This window comes from Ornithorhynchus anatinus, chromosome 7 (assembly GCF_004115215.2).
Source record: "Ornithorhynchus anatinus isolate Pmale09 chromosome 7, mOrnAna1.pri.v4, whole genome shotgun sequence".
Taxonomy (NCBI): Eukaryota; Metazoa; Chordata; class Mammalia; order Monotremata; family Ornithorhynchidae; genus Ornithorhynchus; species Ornithorhynchus anatinus.
The window spans coordinates 64,086,630-64,104,152 of NC_041734.1; the positions used below are offsets into that span (position 1 = coordinate 64,086,630).

At 48.5% G+C, this 17,523-nt stretch overlaps 1 protein-coding gene across 2 annotated transcripts in view; it reads right to left on the bottom strand.

Moving 5' to 3' along the window:
• PLXNA2 (plexin A2) overlaps positions 1-17,523 on the bottom strand; it is a 252,846-nt gene that overhangs the window by 118,910 nt on the left and 116,413 nt on the right. For both annotated transcript variants that reach the window (XM_029069154.2, XM_029069155.2), the window contains exon 4: positions 15,635-15,769. In XM_029069154.2, the coding sequence (XP_028924987.1) occupies positions 15,635-15,769 (135 nt within the window). The remainder of the gene's footprint in view (positions 1-15,634; positions 15,770-17,523) is intronic.

Sequence of the window (17,523 nt, forward strand, 5' to 3'; positions counted from 1 at the left end):
ACAGAGAAGGGAAGTGACTTGCTCAAGAGTACAGAGCAGGCAAGTGGCAGAAGTGAACTTAGAACCCATGACTCCCAAGCCAGCTTTCTTTCCACTCACCCAAGCTGCTTCTCTAAAACTTGCAAAACCTCCTCCAAGGCCTCCTCCTCCAAATTTATCCAGGAGGAGGCCCCCAGAACTTCCCAATGTGCAGCCTGAGATTTTTTTTGAGGGGTGGGGGAGTGGCATTGAGATACAACCTTGGGGATAATTTTGCTTTCTTATTTGGGGTCTTTTGAAGAAAATGGTTTGCTCTTTTAATCTCCCTGGGATGGCATGTAATGAGTTTCTGACCCAAGAATCACCTTGCGGAACAATGTTGCCCACTCCTACACCCCACTCCCAGGGAACCTGCTGCCAGATCTCTGCGGAGGGGGAGCCCGGGAGAGGGCATGCGGGGAGGCAGGTTTTCTGCCACTCCCAGACAAGATGAATCGGTTCCCGCCTGTCTTCAATAAAGCCGAGAAAAGCAGGACAGTGAAATCTCCAGGCTTCATTACCTCAGGCTGACTGGTGAAGAAAATTTACTCCCTCCTAGCCCTGAGCTGACCTGGGTAATCCGATCCACTGTGTGGAAATGCCGGGGAGATGTCTGGAGTGTGTGTGTTGGGGAGGCTGGGGGGGGAAGGGGGGGTGTCCTTGGGTATTCATTCTTTAACCCTTTCATGGCTCTGCTTGGAAAAGAACTCTCTGGGTTGCCGACCCCTTCCTCCACGCCTGTATCAGATCAGACTCCCAGCGAAGGGCAGCATGACCACCATCCCAGGCACCACAGAGATCTGTAAGGAACCAGTTGCTGCCTCAGTGCAAAAGCAAAAGTGTTGCTTAGGAATTTCAACCCCAAATGAGTTTTTACTGCCTCGAGTGGGGTACAGGAAGGGGGTGTCTGGCCCTGACCTCTGTAATCAGCATCACCTCTCTACCTAGCCAAAGTCATGCTGTGCTTCTTCCTCTGAAGATGGGTGGCCTCCCCCCATAGCAGGGTCCTGGACCTTTTCCCAAAGAGGTGTTTGGAGAGGGAGACCTATCAGGGTGTGGGAAGAGGAAGAGAGGTGTGGCTTGTCTGGAGCGATCTACCCCCAAATTGGGGTGTCCTGGGGCACCCAGTAAAATACACCACTTCCTGAGGGACATTTCTGTTTCTTTAGGAAAAATCAGGAATAAAATTCCTGGGAGGGATGGAGAAGATGCCAGTGTGTGTATGTCGTAAGATTTCGTACAGGCCTGGATCTCGGTCGTAAAAGGAGCGGCTTTGGCGCTCTGGAGAGTCTGTCCACCCAGACTTCCCCACCCCAACCAACCAATCTCCAAAATCAGTCAGCAAGTTGTCCAGACTCTCCGACCTCTCTCGGCCTCCCCATCTCTGTTTCTGTCCCTGGTTCTGCTCCACGAAATGGGGTTTGGCAGTCTGGCACAATGATGGCGTGGAGGTGAGAGGAAACAGGAAGGAAACACTACACCATCTCACCAACCATGGGGCCTTCATTCAAAAATGATCGGGAGATGAGCCATCTGCTGGGTCAATCAATCGATTAATCAATTGTATTTCTCGAATGCTTACCGTGTGCAGAGCACCGTACTAGGTGTTTGGACCGAGTCTTTGACGAGAGCTGTGCTTCCAGTGGCTTAGGCAATTCCAGAGCTTGAGTCCTCTGCCTTAGTGGCCTGTTTTGCCACCGACCCCTCGCCCACGTCCTGCCTCTGGCCTGATACGTCCTCCCTCTTCATATCTGACACATAATTACTCTCCCCCCATTCAAAGGCTTTTTGAAGGCACATCTCCAAGGGGCCTTTCCTGACTGAGCCCTGGTTTCCTTTTCTCCCACTCCCTTCTGTGTCTCCTTGACTTGCTCCTTATTCATCCCACACCCCAGCCCCATAGCACTTATGTATATATCCATAATTTATTTATTTATATATCTGTCTCCCCCTCTAGACTGTAAGCTCATGAGGGCAGGGAATGTGTCTGTTGTTATACTGTACTTTCCCAAGAGTTTACTACAGTGCTCTGCACCAAGTAGGTACTTAACTGTATCCTTCCCTGCTTTGAATCCCAGCCCACCCCAACCCCCGATTAATTATGGCATTTACTAAGCACTTATTATGTGCAACACACTGGAGTAGACACAAAATAATTAGACTGGAAACAGTCCCTATCCCACCCAGGGCACCCAATCTATCTTATCCCCATTTTATAGGTGAAGAAACTAAGACCCAGAGTCTTAGGTGAAGTGATTTACCAAGGTCACCTAACCAGACCAATGTAACAGCTGGGACTAAATCCCCGGTCTCCTGGGTCCCAGCCCCATGCTCTTTCCACTGAACCTCTCTGCCTGGTGGAAATACTGCCTATTGCAGCCATCGTTTTCAATCAGAGGTATTTACCAAGCTATTATTGTGTGCTGAGCTTTGTAGGAAGCTGCTTTAGCTCTCACCACTGAATGGGACTTTAAAACTCTTGCTGGGGATTAGAGCTGGAGACTTTGTGCTCTGGTCACTGTTAGGAGGGAGGCTCCAGGTGCCATTTTTTTCCCAGTCTGCATTTCCAAGTGGCAGGAGTTTTCAAATAGGAGACTAGAGCTGCACTAAGCCAAGCGGCTGATTAATGGGGTTTTCCCCCTGGACAAAATATTCATAAAAATATTCTTATGAGAGTTCTATTGGTGTGGATGAGAGTAGTTAGCACTCTGCCAGTCTCTCAGCTCTCCGATGAGGAGGGGGAGGGAGACGCAGGGGAAATGACAGTTTAGATATAATAATAATTATGGTATTTGTTAAGTGCTTACTATGTGCCAAGCACTGTTCTAAGCACTGGGGAAAATGCAAGTTAATCAGATTGGAAGCAGTCCCTGTCCCACATGAGGCTCACACTCTTGATCTCCATTTTACAGATGAGGTAACCGAGGTCCAGAGAAGTGAATTGACTTGTCTAAGGTCACATAGCAGACATGTAGTGGAGCCAGGATTAGAACCCTGATCCTTCTGACTCCCAGGCCCGTGTTCTATTCACTAGGCCATGTTGCTTTTCTTGATATGGGCGGACACCAGCAAGTGAAAACTAGGAAATAAAGAAAAACCCCACTGGATCTCTCTCTTGTCACCCCCACCGCCCCTCCCGACACCCTTAAATATGATGGCAGCAGTTTCCTCTCCAGATAGAACCTCTGAGATACCCAAAGTTCCCAGCCCAGACCAGATGTCCGTGTCCTTAACCAGAAACACATGTAGGCCAGGGGCTTCGACCGAAAGTGACACATTTGAAAACAAAGTGCAGCAGAAAGTCACTTATCCTCACTTTCTTAATCCGCAAACTCTCTAATTCCCTCCGAAAGCCCAGACGTGGCTTTCCCCATCTCCTTCTCCACCCCCACACACTGCCCCCCTTCCCGTGCCCCAGTTGAGAAGACAGTGGGGCTGGCTCACGTTACCCAGACTTCATTCCTCTTGTAAAAACACCCCTGACACGCTTTCCCTGCATCCGGGGAAGAGTTATTGCCTGAACTAAACAAATGCCCAGAATCCAAATAATGAACTGAAATGTCAAAATAAATGAAAGTGGGACATCTGGCTTAGCTTTCTTTCCCCCCTCCTCTTCTGCCAGGATAGCCGGCCATTCTCCTGGGATGGTTCGAAGGCAGTGGATCTCCCCTTCTTGGGGATGGCTCCTTGAAGTGGGGTATCTGGAGATCAGGTCTCCTTCCAAGACATCCATCCAGTCTTGGGTTTGGGGACCTCTGCTCCCTGAAAAAGTCAGTGAGTCCACGGCTCTCCACAGCTGACACCAATTCCCTGGATTAGTGATGTTGAGCTGGTTGTGGGCAGGGAATGTGACTGTTATACTGTTGTACTGTACTCTCCCAGGAGTTTAGTATAGTGCTCTGCGTACAGTAAGCACTCAATAAATACAGTCGACTGACTGACTGGGTCCCTTTGGGAAATAATTTTACCACAGAATTTATCTTGCTCAGCTGTGTCTGCTACTCCAGAGGCTCACAGACCTCCCGGCCTAATAGGGTCCTGCAGTGACCGTCTTGTCCAGTCACCTGTCTCCAGGCCATGCTGCTCTAAGCCCAGAGGAGAAGAAATCGTAGACTCCCATGAGGGTCAATCCATCGATCGGTCAATCGATGGATCGATGGATTTTATATTGTGCTTATTGTGTGCAGAGCACTAGACTAAGTGCTTGGGAGAGTAAGTATACATAATCCCCGCTCTCAAGGAGCTGACAGTCTAACCGAGAAGCAGCGTGGCTCAGTGGAAAGAGCCCGGGCTCGGGACTCAGAGGTCATGGGTTCGAATCTCAGCTCTGCCACTTGTCAGCTGTGTGATGTGGGCAAGTCACTTCACTTCTCTGGGCCTCAGTTCCCTCATCTGTAAAATGGACATTACGACTGTGAGCCTCACGTGGGACAACCTGATTACCCTGTATCTCCCCCAGTGCTTAGAACAGTGCTCGGCACATAGTAAGCGCTTAACAAATACCAACATTATTATAACCGGGAAGATGGACGTTAAAATGCATTATAGAGTATAAGTGCTGTGGGGGTGGGATAAGTACCTAAGTGCTTAAGGGGTGGAACTAAATGCATGGTTGTTAATGAGATGTACATCCCCTTGATTCTATTTATTGCTATTGTTTTTGTCTGTCTGTCTCCCCCGATTAGACTGTAAGCCCGTCAATGGGCAGGGATCGTCCCTATCTGTTGCCGAATTGTACATTCCAAGTGCTTAGTACAGTACTCTGCACATAGTAAGCGATCAATAAATGCTATTGAATGAATGAATGAGGGAACACAGAGTGGGAGTGGGGGGGGGGGTGTGAAATCTTAGTCAGGGTAGGCTTCCTGGGGGAGATATGCTTTGATTGGGCTTTGAAGATGGGTGAGTTCTAGAACCCCCCTCTCTCCTGGCCTCTGCTCTGATCCAGTTTGCTTTTAAGTATTCCTCCACAGTACCCAGATCCACATCTTTGCCTCAGACATGTTCCCCAGATTAGAGCATTTTGTGGAAAGACTAGGCTCCCGGCAAACATGACGACACCTTGCCCTCCCCGTGCCACCTGCGGCTGGAAGCCGCGGGTCTCTTGGGACAGGAAGTGGCCAAAGTGGCCGAGACAACAATGCCACAGATTGACCCTGCCCAGGAGAGACTTTCAGGAATCAGGCCTTCATTGTGTTGGGAATTACCCGTCCCCCGCCAGTCCAGCTAATGATTCCATCTCAAACGGTTCTGATAAATTTCCCCAGACCTTCAAAAATCTCCCTCCATCCGTCCTCGGCCCTTTGACTCCAACTGTGGAGCCGATTTGCCCTTTGGCAGATCGTAAGCAAACTCAGAAGCTAATTGAGACACCTGAGGAGCAGGAGGAAGATGACAAAGTTTCAGACGGTTCAGACTTCAATGCATAATGAGGGGGGCAGGACACTTTCCTCCGTTCAAGTGCTGAAAGCACTTTGCCCTTCAGTTCCCACATCTACAACTGGTTCTGTTCAGAGACCGAGGAGGGGAGAATGGGCTATCCTCCTTGACTGTACTGATGGGGAAGATAAAAACCCATATGGGGCAAGGTACCCACTTCAAGTCACGTAGCACATCAGTTGTGGAGTGAGACAAGGAACAAAGATGTCCTAACTCCCAGTCCTGCATGCTCTCACGGTATTGGATGATGATCGGAGGCGAAGACCCGATTATCTCATTATCTCTCCCCGTGCTTAATACGGTGCGCGACTCATAGAAAGCACTAACAAAAATCAAAATTATAGTTATTTTTACTAGACCTACATAAACTGGTTCTACATTTCCAGATCAGCTTGTCAGGCCTGCTCTGCCATTTGCTTTATTCACTTAAGGGGCCTCAGAGGACGCTCTTTGTCTGACAGTTTAGGCTCATCTGGTCACCTCCATGCCTACCCCTCCATCGTCGGGAGCTTCAGCCCCAGGCCCCAGTTTGAGAAGGGCGGGAGGAAGGAAGCCGTTGTGTTTAGTCTCCATGGCTCATTCCTGGGTTTCTAAAATAAATACGAGATTACAAATGGGGCTGCTTGGCTTGGCCTTGCTATTGCCATCTGTGTGGTGTCTGGGCTCCGATCACATGGCAAAAGGGGTGGCTTTACTTGTTGTGAGCAGGGAATGTACCTGTTATATTTTATATTGTACTCTCCCAAGCACTTAATACGTGCTGTGCACACAGTAAGTGCTCAGTAAATATGATTGAATGACTGACTGTCTACTCCATGGGGCAGGAAGAACTCAGAGAACTGCCAGACTTCTGGGAGTGTCCAAAATGGGAGAAAATGGCAGGGCTGAGGAGGGAACCTTGGGGTCTCTCTGGTGGTGGGGAGAGGGTGGAGGCAATAGAAACAGGGAGGCAGAGCCCCAACTGGAGAGTAAAACTTGACAGCTCTCCCACAAGCCTGAGCAGCGGCTTCCCAATCAATCCCTCGATCCCAACCCGTCAGCACCAAGATCCATTCTCCCATTTCCCATTTCATCCTTCGATGGATCGTTTTAGGCCTCTGCTCCCATAGCTAACTCAAAGTAATTAAAGGATAAGGTAGAATGGTGACTGCCATCTCCATGCTCCCCTCTCCGCTTCTCCACTCCATATGGTGACTTCTCTGAGTCCTAGTCTAGTCCGACAAGTCTGGCAGCTCTCTTCTCTGGGCCACAGGAACTGCCTTCTTTCTCTCCCTCCCTCCCTCTCTAATAATGATAATAATATTTATGGCATTTAGTAAGTGCTTATTATGTCCCAAATACTGTGCCAAGCGCTGGGGTAGATACAAGGTAATCAGGTTGGACATAGTCCCTGTCCCACATGGGATTCACAGTCTTAATCCCCATTTTAAAAGTGAAGTAACCGAGGCACAGAAAGTTAAGTGACTTGCCCAAGGTCAAACAGTAGACAAGTGGCGGAGCTGGGATTAGAACCCACGTCCCCTGACTCCCAAGCCCGTGCACTTGCCACTAGGCCATGCTGCTTTTCTCTTCCCACCGAGTTCCCCAAAAGCTGGACCCTGCAAGTGAAATCTCTCTGAAGGCTGAGGGAGAGCAAAAAACTAGGAGAGCAACACATCTACCAAGTCAACCATGTTGTGCTCTCCCAAACGCTTAGTACAGTGCTCTGCAGACAGTAAACACTCAATAAATATGCTTGATTGATTGATTGAGAGGTGGAAAGAGGCAGAGAGATGGAGGGAGAGATAAGTAAGACCCAGGCAAAGGCTTACTCCTCCACTAAACTGTCAGCTCCATGAAGGAAGGGGTCATATCTGCAAACTATACTGAACTCCCCAAAGCTGACAAGACTGGTTTTCCCCTGTTGCTTTTCTCTTTCTTTTCTTTCAGTGGGATTTATTAAGCACTTACTAAGCAGTGGGTTAGATACACGTTTCTGAGCTTGGACACTATCCTTGTCCCATATAGGGCTCCCAATCTATTTGATCATCATTTTACAAATGAGGAAACTGGGGCTCAGAGAGGTAAAGCGACTTGCCCAAGGTCACTCAGCGGTGGAGCCGAGACAAGAACTCAGGTCTCTTGACTCTCTGTCCAGTGCCCTTTCCAAGAGACCAAGATCTTGTTGCTTCTGACAGTGAGTTTGAAAATTTGGGGAGTTGGGGAGGGGGGAGAGGGAGCTTCATGAATGAGGTCTCCAGTCTTTCATCAGACTTAGAGAATCAACTCCCAGAGAGTCTCACCTGCACATATTTTTCCTTAGGTCATTTAGTACTGACATGTCAGGCAGAGGTGCTAATGATCTCAAATTCCTCTCTAGTTCTATTTCTTAATTACCATGCAGCACTTTTAATTGAGTCCAGAGAAATCAAATAAAGGCTTCCGGGGAATTACTGTAAGCCTGCTGGGAGAAGTTCAGGCCCGAAGGTCAGGGACTGGGGGCTTTCATCCCTGCCCCTCCTCCTCCTCCTCCTTCTTGCCCTGCAAACAGTCCCTGGGGGAACAGGTCAGGGCAAGTAGAATCAGACTTTGTCTTTCAGCAACAGGGCAGGACAGAATGTCTGCAGGGCTGAGGGCCAAGCTCCAAGCTCAGTGCAGAATCCCCGTATCTTGAGGACAGGTTCCCCTAGGGCACCCCAAATCTTCCCACCCCCTTGCCCACTCTGCTAGGCACATCAATGTAGAGGGACTGTTGCTTTGGGGGTCGAGGATGGGGGCAGTCGCCTAAGACTGAAGCACTCAAGGAAGCAGCAGAAGTGGGGAGATATGCTAGTCTCCAACACTCCGGCACCTCTCCCAGGCCAAATTATGCACAGCCACCTATGCTCCATTTCTCCCAGATGCTTTGTGACAAGGTGGAATCGATGGAATTTATTAAGCACTTACTCTGTGCCGAATTGAGCACTTACTCTGTGCCAAGCACTACAGTAAGTGCTTGGGACAATCCAACTGGGCTATTAGACATGATACCCTCACTCTAGGCTTCAAGGCTCTCCATCACCTTGCCCCTTCCTACCTCTCCTCCCTTCTCTCTTTCTACCGCCCACCCCGCACGCTCCGCTCCTCTGCCGCCCACCTCCTCACCGTCCCTCGGTCTCGCCTATCCCGCCGTCGACCCCCGGGTCACGTCCTCTCGCGGTCCTGGAACGCCCTCCCTCCTCACCTCTGCCAAATTGATTCTCTTTCCCTCTTCAAAACCCTACTTAAAACTCACCTCCTCCAAGAGGCCTTCCCAGACTGAGCTCCTCTTCTCCCTCTACTCCCTCTGCCATCCCCCCTTTACCTCTCCGCAGCTTAACCCTCATTTTCCCCTTTTCTCTCTGCTCCTCCACCTCTCCCTTCCCATCCCCACAGCACTGTACTCATCCGCTCAACTGTATATATTTTCGTTACCCTATTTATTTTGTTAATGAATTGTACATCGCCTTGATTCTATTTAGTTGCCATTGTTCTTAGGAGATATTCTTCCCCTTGACTCTGTTTATTGCCATTGTTCTTGTCTGTCCGTCTCGCCCGATTAGACTGTAAGCCCGTCAAACGGCAGGGACTGTATCTGTTGCCGACTTGTTCATCCCAAGCGCTTAGTACAGTGCTCTGCACATAGTAAGCGCTCAATAAATACTATTGAATGAATGAATGAATGAACATGATCCCTGCCCTTGAGGAGCTTACAACCCAGGCCCTCCACGCCCCACCGTGTCAGTCCACCTGGCTTCGCTGTCCCTAACTGCAACCGGACCACACCCCTGTCCAAATATACCACTTTCCCCAGTTCTACCACTATCTTTCAATTCAGGCCCCTGGGAAGTCCTTCCTTATGTCAACCCTCAATCATCCTCGCTGCAATTCAAACCCCTTTCCTCTTGTGTGATCTTCTAGAGAGGGATATAAAGCAGTACTCGCTATTGTCCTAATGATTCTTCACATATCTACAGCTAGATGAGTTCCAATGGGACCTGTTGGAATCAGCAGGCCTTCCAGGCCAGAGGCTGTGTCACTCCCCTTACAGTCTCTCTGTCCCACGGGGATAGATGGGACTCCTGCGCTTTCCTCCCTGGCCTTCGTGCCTGCCCTGATCCCCTGGGAAATCTCCCAGGCCCTGGCCTCTCTCTGAGAGGGCTGAGAACTCTGCAGAACTTTGCATGCAACCAAGCCGCCGGGAGCTCCTCTCCTCTCCCGGCCTGCTGAGAGCGGGGTCCTCGCCCTCAAATACGTCACCCCGCCATGCTGCCAGGCAGGTAGCAGACAGCTCCTTGGCGTAGACCCAGATCTCTAGCACCTGGAGACTTTCTCAGGCTAAATGAAAATTCCTGCTCCCAGATGTAACTGCAATTGCATGGCTAAGCACAGACATGAAGAAACACTGGGGCCTGTCAAAAAAACCATGGGTCTGGGGGCAGGGGACCTGAATTCTCTTCACAAGTCTGCCACTTGCCTGCTGTGTGACCTTGGCCAATTCACCTAACTGCTCCGTGCCTCAGTATCCTCAACGGTAAAACGAGGATTCAATTCCTGTTTTTCCTCCCCTTTAGATGGGAGCCTCATGTGGGATAGGGACGCTGACTTGATTACTTTGCATCATCCACCCCAGGGCTGAATACAGTGGTTTTTAATGGTATTTGTTAAGTGCTATCTATGTGCCAGGAACTGTAGATACAAGCTAATCAAGTTGGACAGAGTCCATATCCCACCTGGGACTCACAGTCTTAATCCCCATTTTACAGATGAGGTAACTGAGGTAAGTGAAGGGACTTGTCCAAGGTCACACAGCAGACAGGCGGTAGAGATGAGATTAGAACCCAGGTCCTTCTGATTCCCAGGACTGTGCTCTATCCACTTCTCAGCAGCACTTCACAAACAGCATGTTATTGTTGTTAATATTGTTAAGGAGGAAAGATTGGAACATTCAGTTATGCCAGCTCTAGGGTCACCAATGACGGAGTCAGCTGGGCCAGAAGGAGTTAATGAATGATGGAATGCCAAAGCCGAAGGGATCTTGAAGAGACTATTCTGAGACCCCACCCCCATGAAGGGACTACCTCGAGTGACCTTTCCAAACCCTCACTCCCACCCCTCTGACATTGCCATCAGGGTCAGGCAGTTCAGGAACTGGTGGCCTCAGGTCTTTTTCCCAATAGCCCCACCCAAGTTGCATTACACCACTGAAGCAGGAAGCATCAACTTGGGAAATATTTAGACTGACGGAGAGAGGGTCATTTCTGGACTGGGGTGGGGGAAGAAATTTTCAGGGACAGTTTTGATATTTCACTGTAAATTATTCTCTTGTGTTTTTCTTTTCCCCCTAAACAGTAAGTTCCTTCTGGGACTGTCTCCAACATATGTTCTTTGTATATTCCTAAGTGTTTAGTTCATTGCTATGCTCAAAGTAGGAGGTCAACATCAACAACAACAGCAGCCATGATGACAATCTCATCCAGCCCCCTTGCTTTCAGGCAGAAGAATGCCTAACCTCCCCCTAGCCCAGATGGATTATTTGAAGATCTCAGAAGATGGAGAAGCCACATTCTGCCTTAGTTGTCTTTTTCAGGGAGAAAGACTCCCTAGGGATTTGTCATCAAGATCATTCCCCTGCCTCCAAGCTGAAATTCAATTTAGTAATCCTGACTTCCTGCTGACAGCTACTGATCCAGTGTTGGTAAGAAAATGAAGAGGCAACAAATTCTATCATGATCTAGAGGCATCCCCAAATAGCTTCCACAAAATGGAACCCTACGTGGGCAGAAGCCTGTCCTGCTCTCCAAGTCTCTGGACCCAGCCTGACTTGATACTTAATGGACTGGCCCTGGCCAGTACTAGCTGCAACATAGCGGGGCTGAAGTGGAACTAACTGGCCTACCTTTGCCTTCTAGTGCAAACAGAATGGTAGATTAGACTTCAAACACTCTCTCAGGCCTGAAAAATATCGTGGGTGTTCTGCCCACAACCAATTCCAAATTGAACACAAGCAATACCATTTTTAAGTCAGACCAGTGATCTGTCCAGCCCAATGGCAATAAAGCACGTTTGCAGAACCACCGCACTGATTTCCCTCCTAGACATCCATCCTAATGTTGAGGGATAATAATGTTGATATTTGTTAAGCACTTACTATGTGCAGAGCACTGTTCTAAGCGTTTGGGGAGATACAGGGTAATCAGGTTGTCTCACATGAGGCTCACAGTTAATCCCCATTTTACAGATGAGGTAACTGAGCCACAGAGAAGTGAAGTGACTTGTCCACAGTCACACAGCTGACAAGTGGCAGAGCCGGGAGTCGAACTCATGACCTCTGACTCCGAAGCCCAGGCGCCTTACTGTTCCCACTATATCCCCAACTTCCCCTCCAGGAAACTATTATGTCTTTATTATTTTAGATTTCTTTCCTGATAAAACCTAATATTTAGTTGTTCATCCAGCTGCCTCCACCCACTGAACTGAGGATATGAAGGTATTCTCAACAGTGACCCCTAGATCTCTTTTCTGAGTCATGACTGATAGGTCAGAGAACATCACAAACTTGTCATATGGATTTTATTTCCTTTGTGCATTTTGTTGCACTTGTTCACTTGGAAGCTCATCTGGCACCCACTCAATTTTATTAGGTCTTTCTAAGATTCCCATCCTAAACTGAATTGTACATTCTTCCAATTTTCCAGAGATGAAGTGAGATCCACTGGTCTCCATCTGTTAGATGGGAGTTACTTTGACACTCTGAGTTCTCTGGTTAAGTGACCATTTGTAACAATAGGTTGTCTATTCTGTTCAGGAGTTCCACAACTTCTCTATGTTTGGAATTCTCACACACCCACACCCACACACAATAACTGCATATCAATAACAGTGTTAATAATTTTATCTTGTTCCAGTGACCCTTCCTTTTCTCCTCACCACCCTTTCTTCCTCTTCTTACTTCCCACCACCCCAGCCTCCGAGACCCCCAGCACCTTCCCAAGGAAAACAGTGTCCTGAGAAAGCCAAGGAAAAAAGGGATAAAATGAGAATGAGAGGCTATTCAATTTTTTTTAGGCTTGCTGCCCGATTTCTCTTTGGCTCTGGGCTTATGGGCTGCTTTAATTGCTCGTGAACAATAACATTTTTCTCCCCCCTTTCCTTTTGATCCAGTCATTTACAGTCCCCTGGTCCATTTTCTTTGGGGGTTTCCTGTTGTTCTCTGAGCTCGCAGAATTTACAGTTCCTCGGCTCAGGGAGCAAAACAGTGGATGTGGCTGCTTCTCTTGGCTCTCCCTCTGGTCCAGACTTTATTACTAAATAATTGGGAGGGTTTTCTAATTGAACAGGCAGAAAAGGCTGCACCATAGACCAAGCCTCTGCTCATGTCCTCATCTGGCCCCAGGAACTTTAAGTGGGAAACCCTTCACTTTGTCTCTTGGTGTTGGTAGCCGAGGTGACCCTCTCCAGGTCATTGACTCAGTCTCCCCACAGTGTTTTCTGGACTGAGAATGTTAAATTAGCAATCCAGAGGAATCTGCTAGCCTTCTCACCCCATTAGTTTGAACTGGTAAACTCAGGGTTTTCAGTGACTCAAGGAATCCCCTCTTGGAAAGAGTTCTGAGAGGTGTGGGCAGGGAAGGCGTCTACCAACTCTGTTATATTTTACTCTCCCAAGTACTTAGTACAGTGCTCTGCGCACAGTAAATGCTCACTAAATAGGATTAATTGATTTTCCTGCCCCTGGAAAAACAACATTAGGCTCAACAATAGTAGACTAGATTCTTTCCAGAGAAAGACATTCCCAAACATCCTCTGTGCTTGAAAGTTCCTCCTGCTGACTAAACCTCTTGCTCATGTTTGGTCCTTATGTGAGATGGAGAACAATTGGCTGCTACCATCTTTTGAGAACCCCTCGGTGACTTGAACACTGGTATGTGTTAGGAACTTACTATGGACCAAGCAATATAGTGAGTGGTTGGGTAGATGTAATAGAATTAGAACAGACACATATTGTCCCGCACATGGCTCACAGTATAAGGTGAAGAACAGATATTTCATTCAATTTTACAGAAGGGGAAATGGAGGTCCAGAGAAGTTAAGTGACAACTCAAGCTCACACAGCAGGAAAATGGCAGAGCTGGGATTAGAACCCAGTTCTTCAGGCTCCCAGGCTCATAGTCTTTCCACTAGGCCACACTGCTTCCTTGCTTCTGAACTATCCCTCTCTTTCCAAGCAAAGCATCCTAGCTCATTAGCCTTTCCCCCTAAGCCCTGAGCCTCCAGCTCTGGGCTCATCTGTGATTCTCCTTTGATTCCTTCAAGTTTTTATTTGGAAACTCTTTCAAACTCTTTTGGAAGGGAGGAGAGGATGGCCATGAGCCCTGCTAGCACTGCAAACAGTAAGCTCTATTTAGGGCTTGGAAGGCTGGTAGAAATAACAATAAAAAATGATAATAATAGGATCTGGGGTAAACTAAGCACCGGGGTAGATACAATACTGTCAAATCAGACTCAGTCCCTGTCCCACGCAGGGCTCAGAGTCTAAGGGGGAGAGAGAACAGGTATCAAATCCCCATTTTACAGATGAGGAAACTGAAGCCCAGAGAAGTGAAGTGGCTTGCTCAAGGTCAAATAGCAGGTAACTGGTGGAAGTGACTTTTTCCACAAGGTCATGCTGCTTCTCAAGTGGCTTGCCCATAGTCATCTGTAGTCTAGAAGGCATTGTGAAGGAATGCCAAGTTAGCATTGCCATGACCCACACTTTGGGATGAGGATTTCCTCTAAGCTAGACCTAACCAATAGCAGAACACCTTACTGGCACCACTGAAAAGCTTGGCGCTTGAGGCCATCTCAGCAGGTGAAACCATCCTGTGCCCCCAGCCCTAGTGGAACCCTCCAGAAAGATGTTTTTGAGTCCAATCTATGAGCTTGTGCAAACCTTTGAGGGGTTGAAATAATGACAATAATAATAATAATTGTGGTATTTGTTAAGCACTTATTATGTGCCAGGCCCTGTACTAAGTGCTGGGGTGGATACAAGCAAATAGGGTTGGACGCAGTCCCTTTCCCACCTGGGGATCACAGTCTCAATCCCCCATTTACAGATGAGGTAACTGAGGCACAGAGAAGCAAAGTGACTTGCCCAAGGTCATACAGCAGATACCTACCAGAGCTGGCATTTTAATGCCATGACCTTTTGATTCCCAGGCCCATGCTCTATCCACTATGCCATGCTGCTTCAGAGCTGCTTCATAGGTCCAGTGCTCCCTGAGACAGCAGCAAACCTCTCTAGAAATAGTTTGTACCCAAGCAGGGGCCAGGGCTTGCCCTAAGGTCCTAGCCTAGTGGGTGAACAGTTAGCTGCTCAAGAATCCACGGCTGAGTGGAAAGAACATGAGAGCCTGGACATCAGAGGACTTGGATTCTCATCCCAGCTCTACCACTTGCCTGCTGTGTGATCTTGGGCAAGTCACTTCATTTCTCCAGTCCTCAGTTACCTCATCTGTAAAATGAGGATTCAATATCCATTCTCCCCCCAGTAGACTGTGAGCCCTGCTGTCAAGGAGCTTAAAATCTAGTGAGCAGGGAATATCCAGAAAGGTAAACCAAGTTGCCAGAGCAGTAGAGGATCGGGTAGAGGATTCAAACCCAAGAATCCTGATTTCCCAGGTCGCTTATCCTCTCCTGGTCACCCAGGGTAGTGTGTCCCGCTCCACAGGAGATGGAGTTAGATCTATGATCTCGCTCTGAAGCCTTGGGGTCCCCTCGGTCCTGGAAGCATCTACCTATGCCCACGAGGTTCCGTTTCAGCCCCGGATTATTTACACATGATGTCTGCTGAACCAGCCAGTTGGGTGGGCCACAAGCCATAAATCTTGACTTTAATCATGCCAGCTCTGCCGTGCCCTGCCCACTCCCATCTAGGGGTGGTTTATCATGCTCTGCCATAGGACCTGTAGTGGGAAAGAGACCTGGGCCAGGGTAGGGCTGAGGAACTCCCTCCCCCCAGCTGCCCCCTCTTCTCTCTGTGCCTAGAGGAGTTGGAAGCAGTGAAGGAATTTCAGTGTCTTCCATTAGGTCCCCCACAACTCCTGGACACTCCCTTAGCCATTAGTGCCCTCGGGCCTTTACCCAGGCATGGGGCTGAGGATGGGGGTAGGGGCTGTGGGTCAGAAGAAGCCCTTACCTGTCTCTCAGACATGACGTACAGGTACTTCTGGTTGACAGAGAAGGCCATGTCTCGGAGGATGGGGCTCCCATCTTTGAACACGGAAATCACCTCATACTGGACGCCGCCTTGGGGAGGGCCGTCTGCCCGGATCTGCGAGAGAAATCACAAATGTCCTTAGCTTAGCTCACAGCCTCCCCTCCTCATTTGGGGTGGAAATCCAAAAGGCAATAGGTAGTCTTCTCCATTCCCGGACCCCTGACAGCTGTGGGGTCGCTAGCCTCTGAGGCGGGAGGGACCTATATAACTGCGATCTGACAAGGGGGTCCCTCTGGCCTGTCCAAATGGCTATGGTGCAATCCCACTGCATCCTGTCTTGCAACCATCTCCTTCCCCCAGACTGGAACTCTCCACTGTCCACCTACAAAAGCACCTTCTAAAACCATCTCTCCTCTGAGAGGCTTTCCCTAAGCCCTTATCTCCCCTACTCGCTCTCCCTTCTTTGTCACCTGTGTCCTTTATGCACTTGATAGTCACCCCAACTTCAACCCCACACCACTTGTTTAAATGTCATTATATCATTCCATTTTCTTACTCTGTAATTTTTTCAAAGTCTGTCTCCCCCTCTAGATTGTAAACTCTTTGAAGGCAGGGATCGGGTCCACCAATTCTACTTTATTGTTCTTTCCCAAATAGTTACTGTTCTGCACACAGTAAGCACTCAATAAATACTGACCGATTAATTGATTGAACATTTTCCCCCTTCACATCAGACAGATCACAGCTCTTCATAGTCTCAAAGTCCTTCTGAGATTGCATCTCCTCCTAGATGCCTTCCCTGATTACTTTAACTGCCCAAGTGGTATCCCCTCCACTACTCCTTCAGCATGTCTACACCAACTTCTCACTGGTGGACTCACAACCACTCAGATCACTTCTGCACATATCGACTGATATATTCGACTGTAGCAGCATGGCCTAGTGGAAAAACCCCAGGTCTTGTAGTCAGAAGTCTTTCATTCAATAGTATTTATTGAGCACTTACTATGTGCAGAGCACTGTACTAAGCGCTTGGAATGAACAAGTCGGCAACAGATAGAGACAGTCCCTGCCGTTTGACGGGCTTACGGTCTAATCGGGGAGACGGACAGACAAGAACAATGGCGATAAATAGAGTCAAGGGGAAGAACATCTCGTAAAAACAATGGCCACTAAATAGAATCGAGGCGATGTACAATTCATTAACAAAATAAATAGGGTAATGGAAATATATACAGTTGAGCGGACGAGTACAGTGCTGAGGGGATGGGAAGGGAGAGGGGGAGGAGCAGAGGGAAAGGGGGAAAAGAGGGTTTAGCTGCGGAGAGGTGAAGGGGGGGTGGTAGAGGGAGTAGAGGGAGAAGAGGAGCTCAGTCTGGGAAGGCCTCTTGGAGGAGGTGAGTTTTAAGTAGGGTTTTGAAGAGGGGAAGAGAAGTCTTGGGTTTCAATATCAGCTGTGCCATTCGTCTGCTGTGTGACCTTGGGTAAGTCACCTGGATTCTCTTTGTCATCGTTTCCTCATCTGTAAAATGGGGATTAAACAAGTTCTTCTTTCCTCTTAGACTGTGAAGCCCAGTTGGAACAGTGACTGGGTCTGATACTATTGCATATACTCCAGTGGTTAGTACAGTGCTTTGCACATAGAAATAATGATAATAATAATAATTCTGGTATTTGTTAAGTGATTACTACGCTCCAGGCACTGTACTAAGAGCTGGGGTGGATACAAGCAAATTGGGGTGGACACAGTCCCTGTTCCACATAAAGCTCACAGTCTCAATCTCCATTTTAACTGAGGCACAGAGAAGTGAAGTGACTTGTCCAAGGTCACACAGCCGACACTCACTAGGCCAAGCTGCTATTCACTA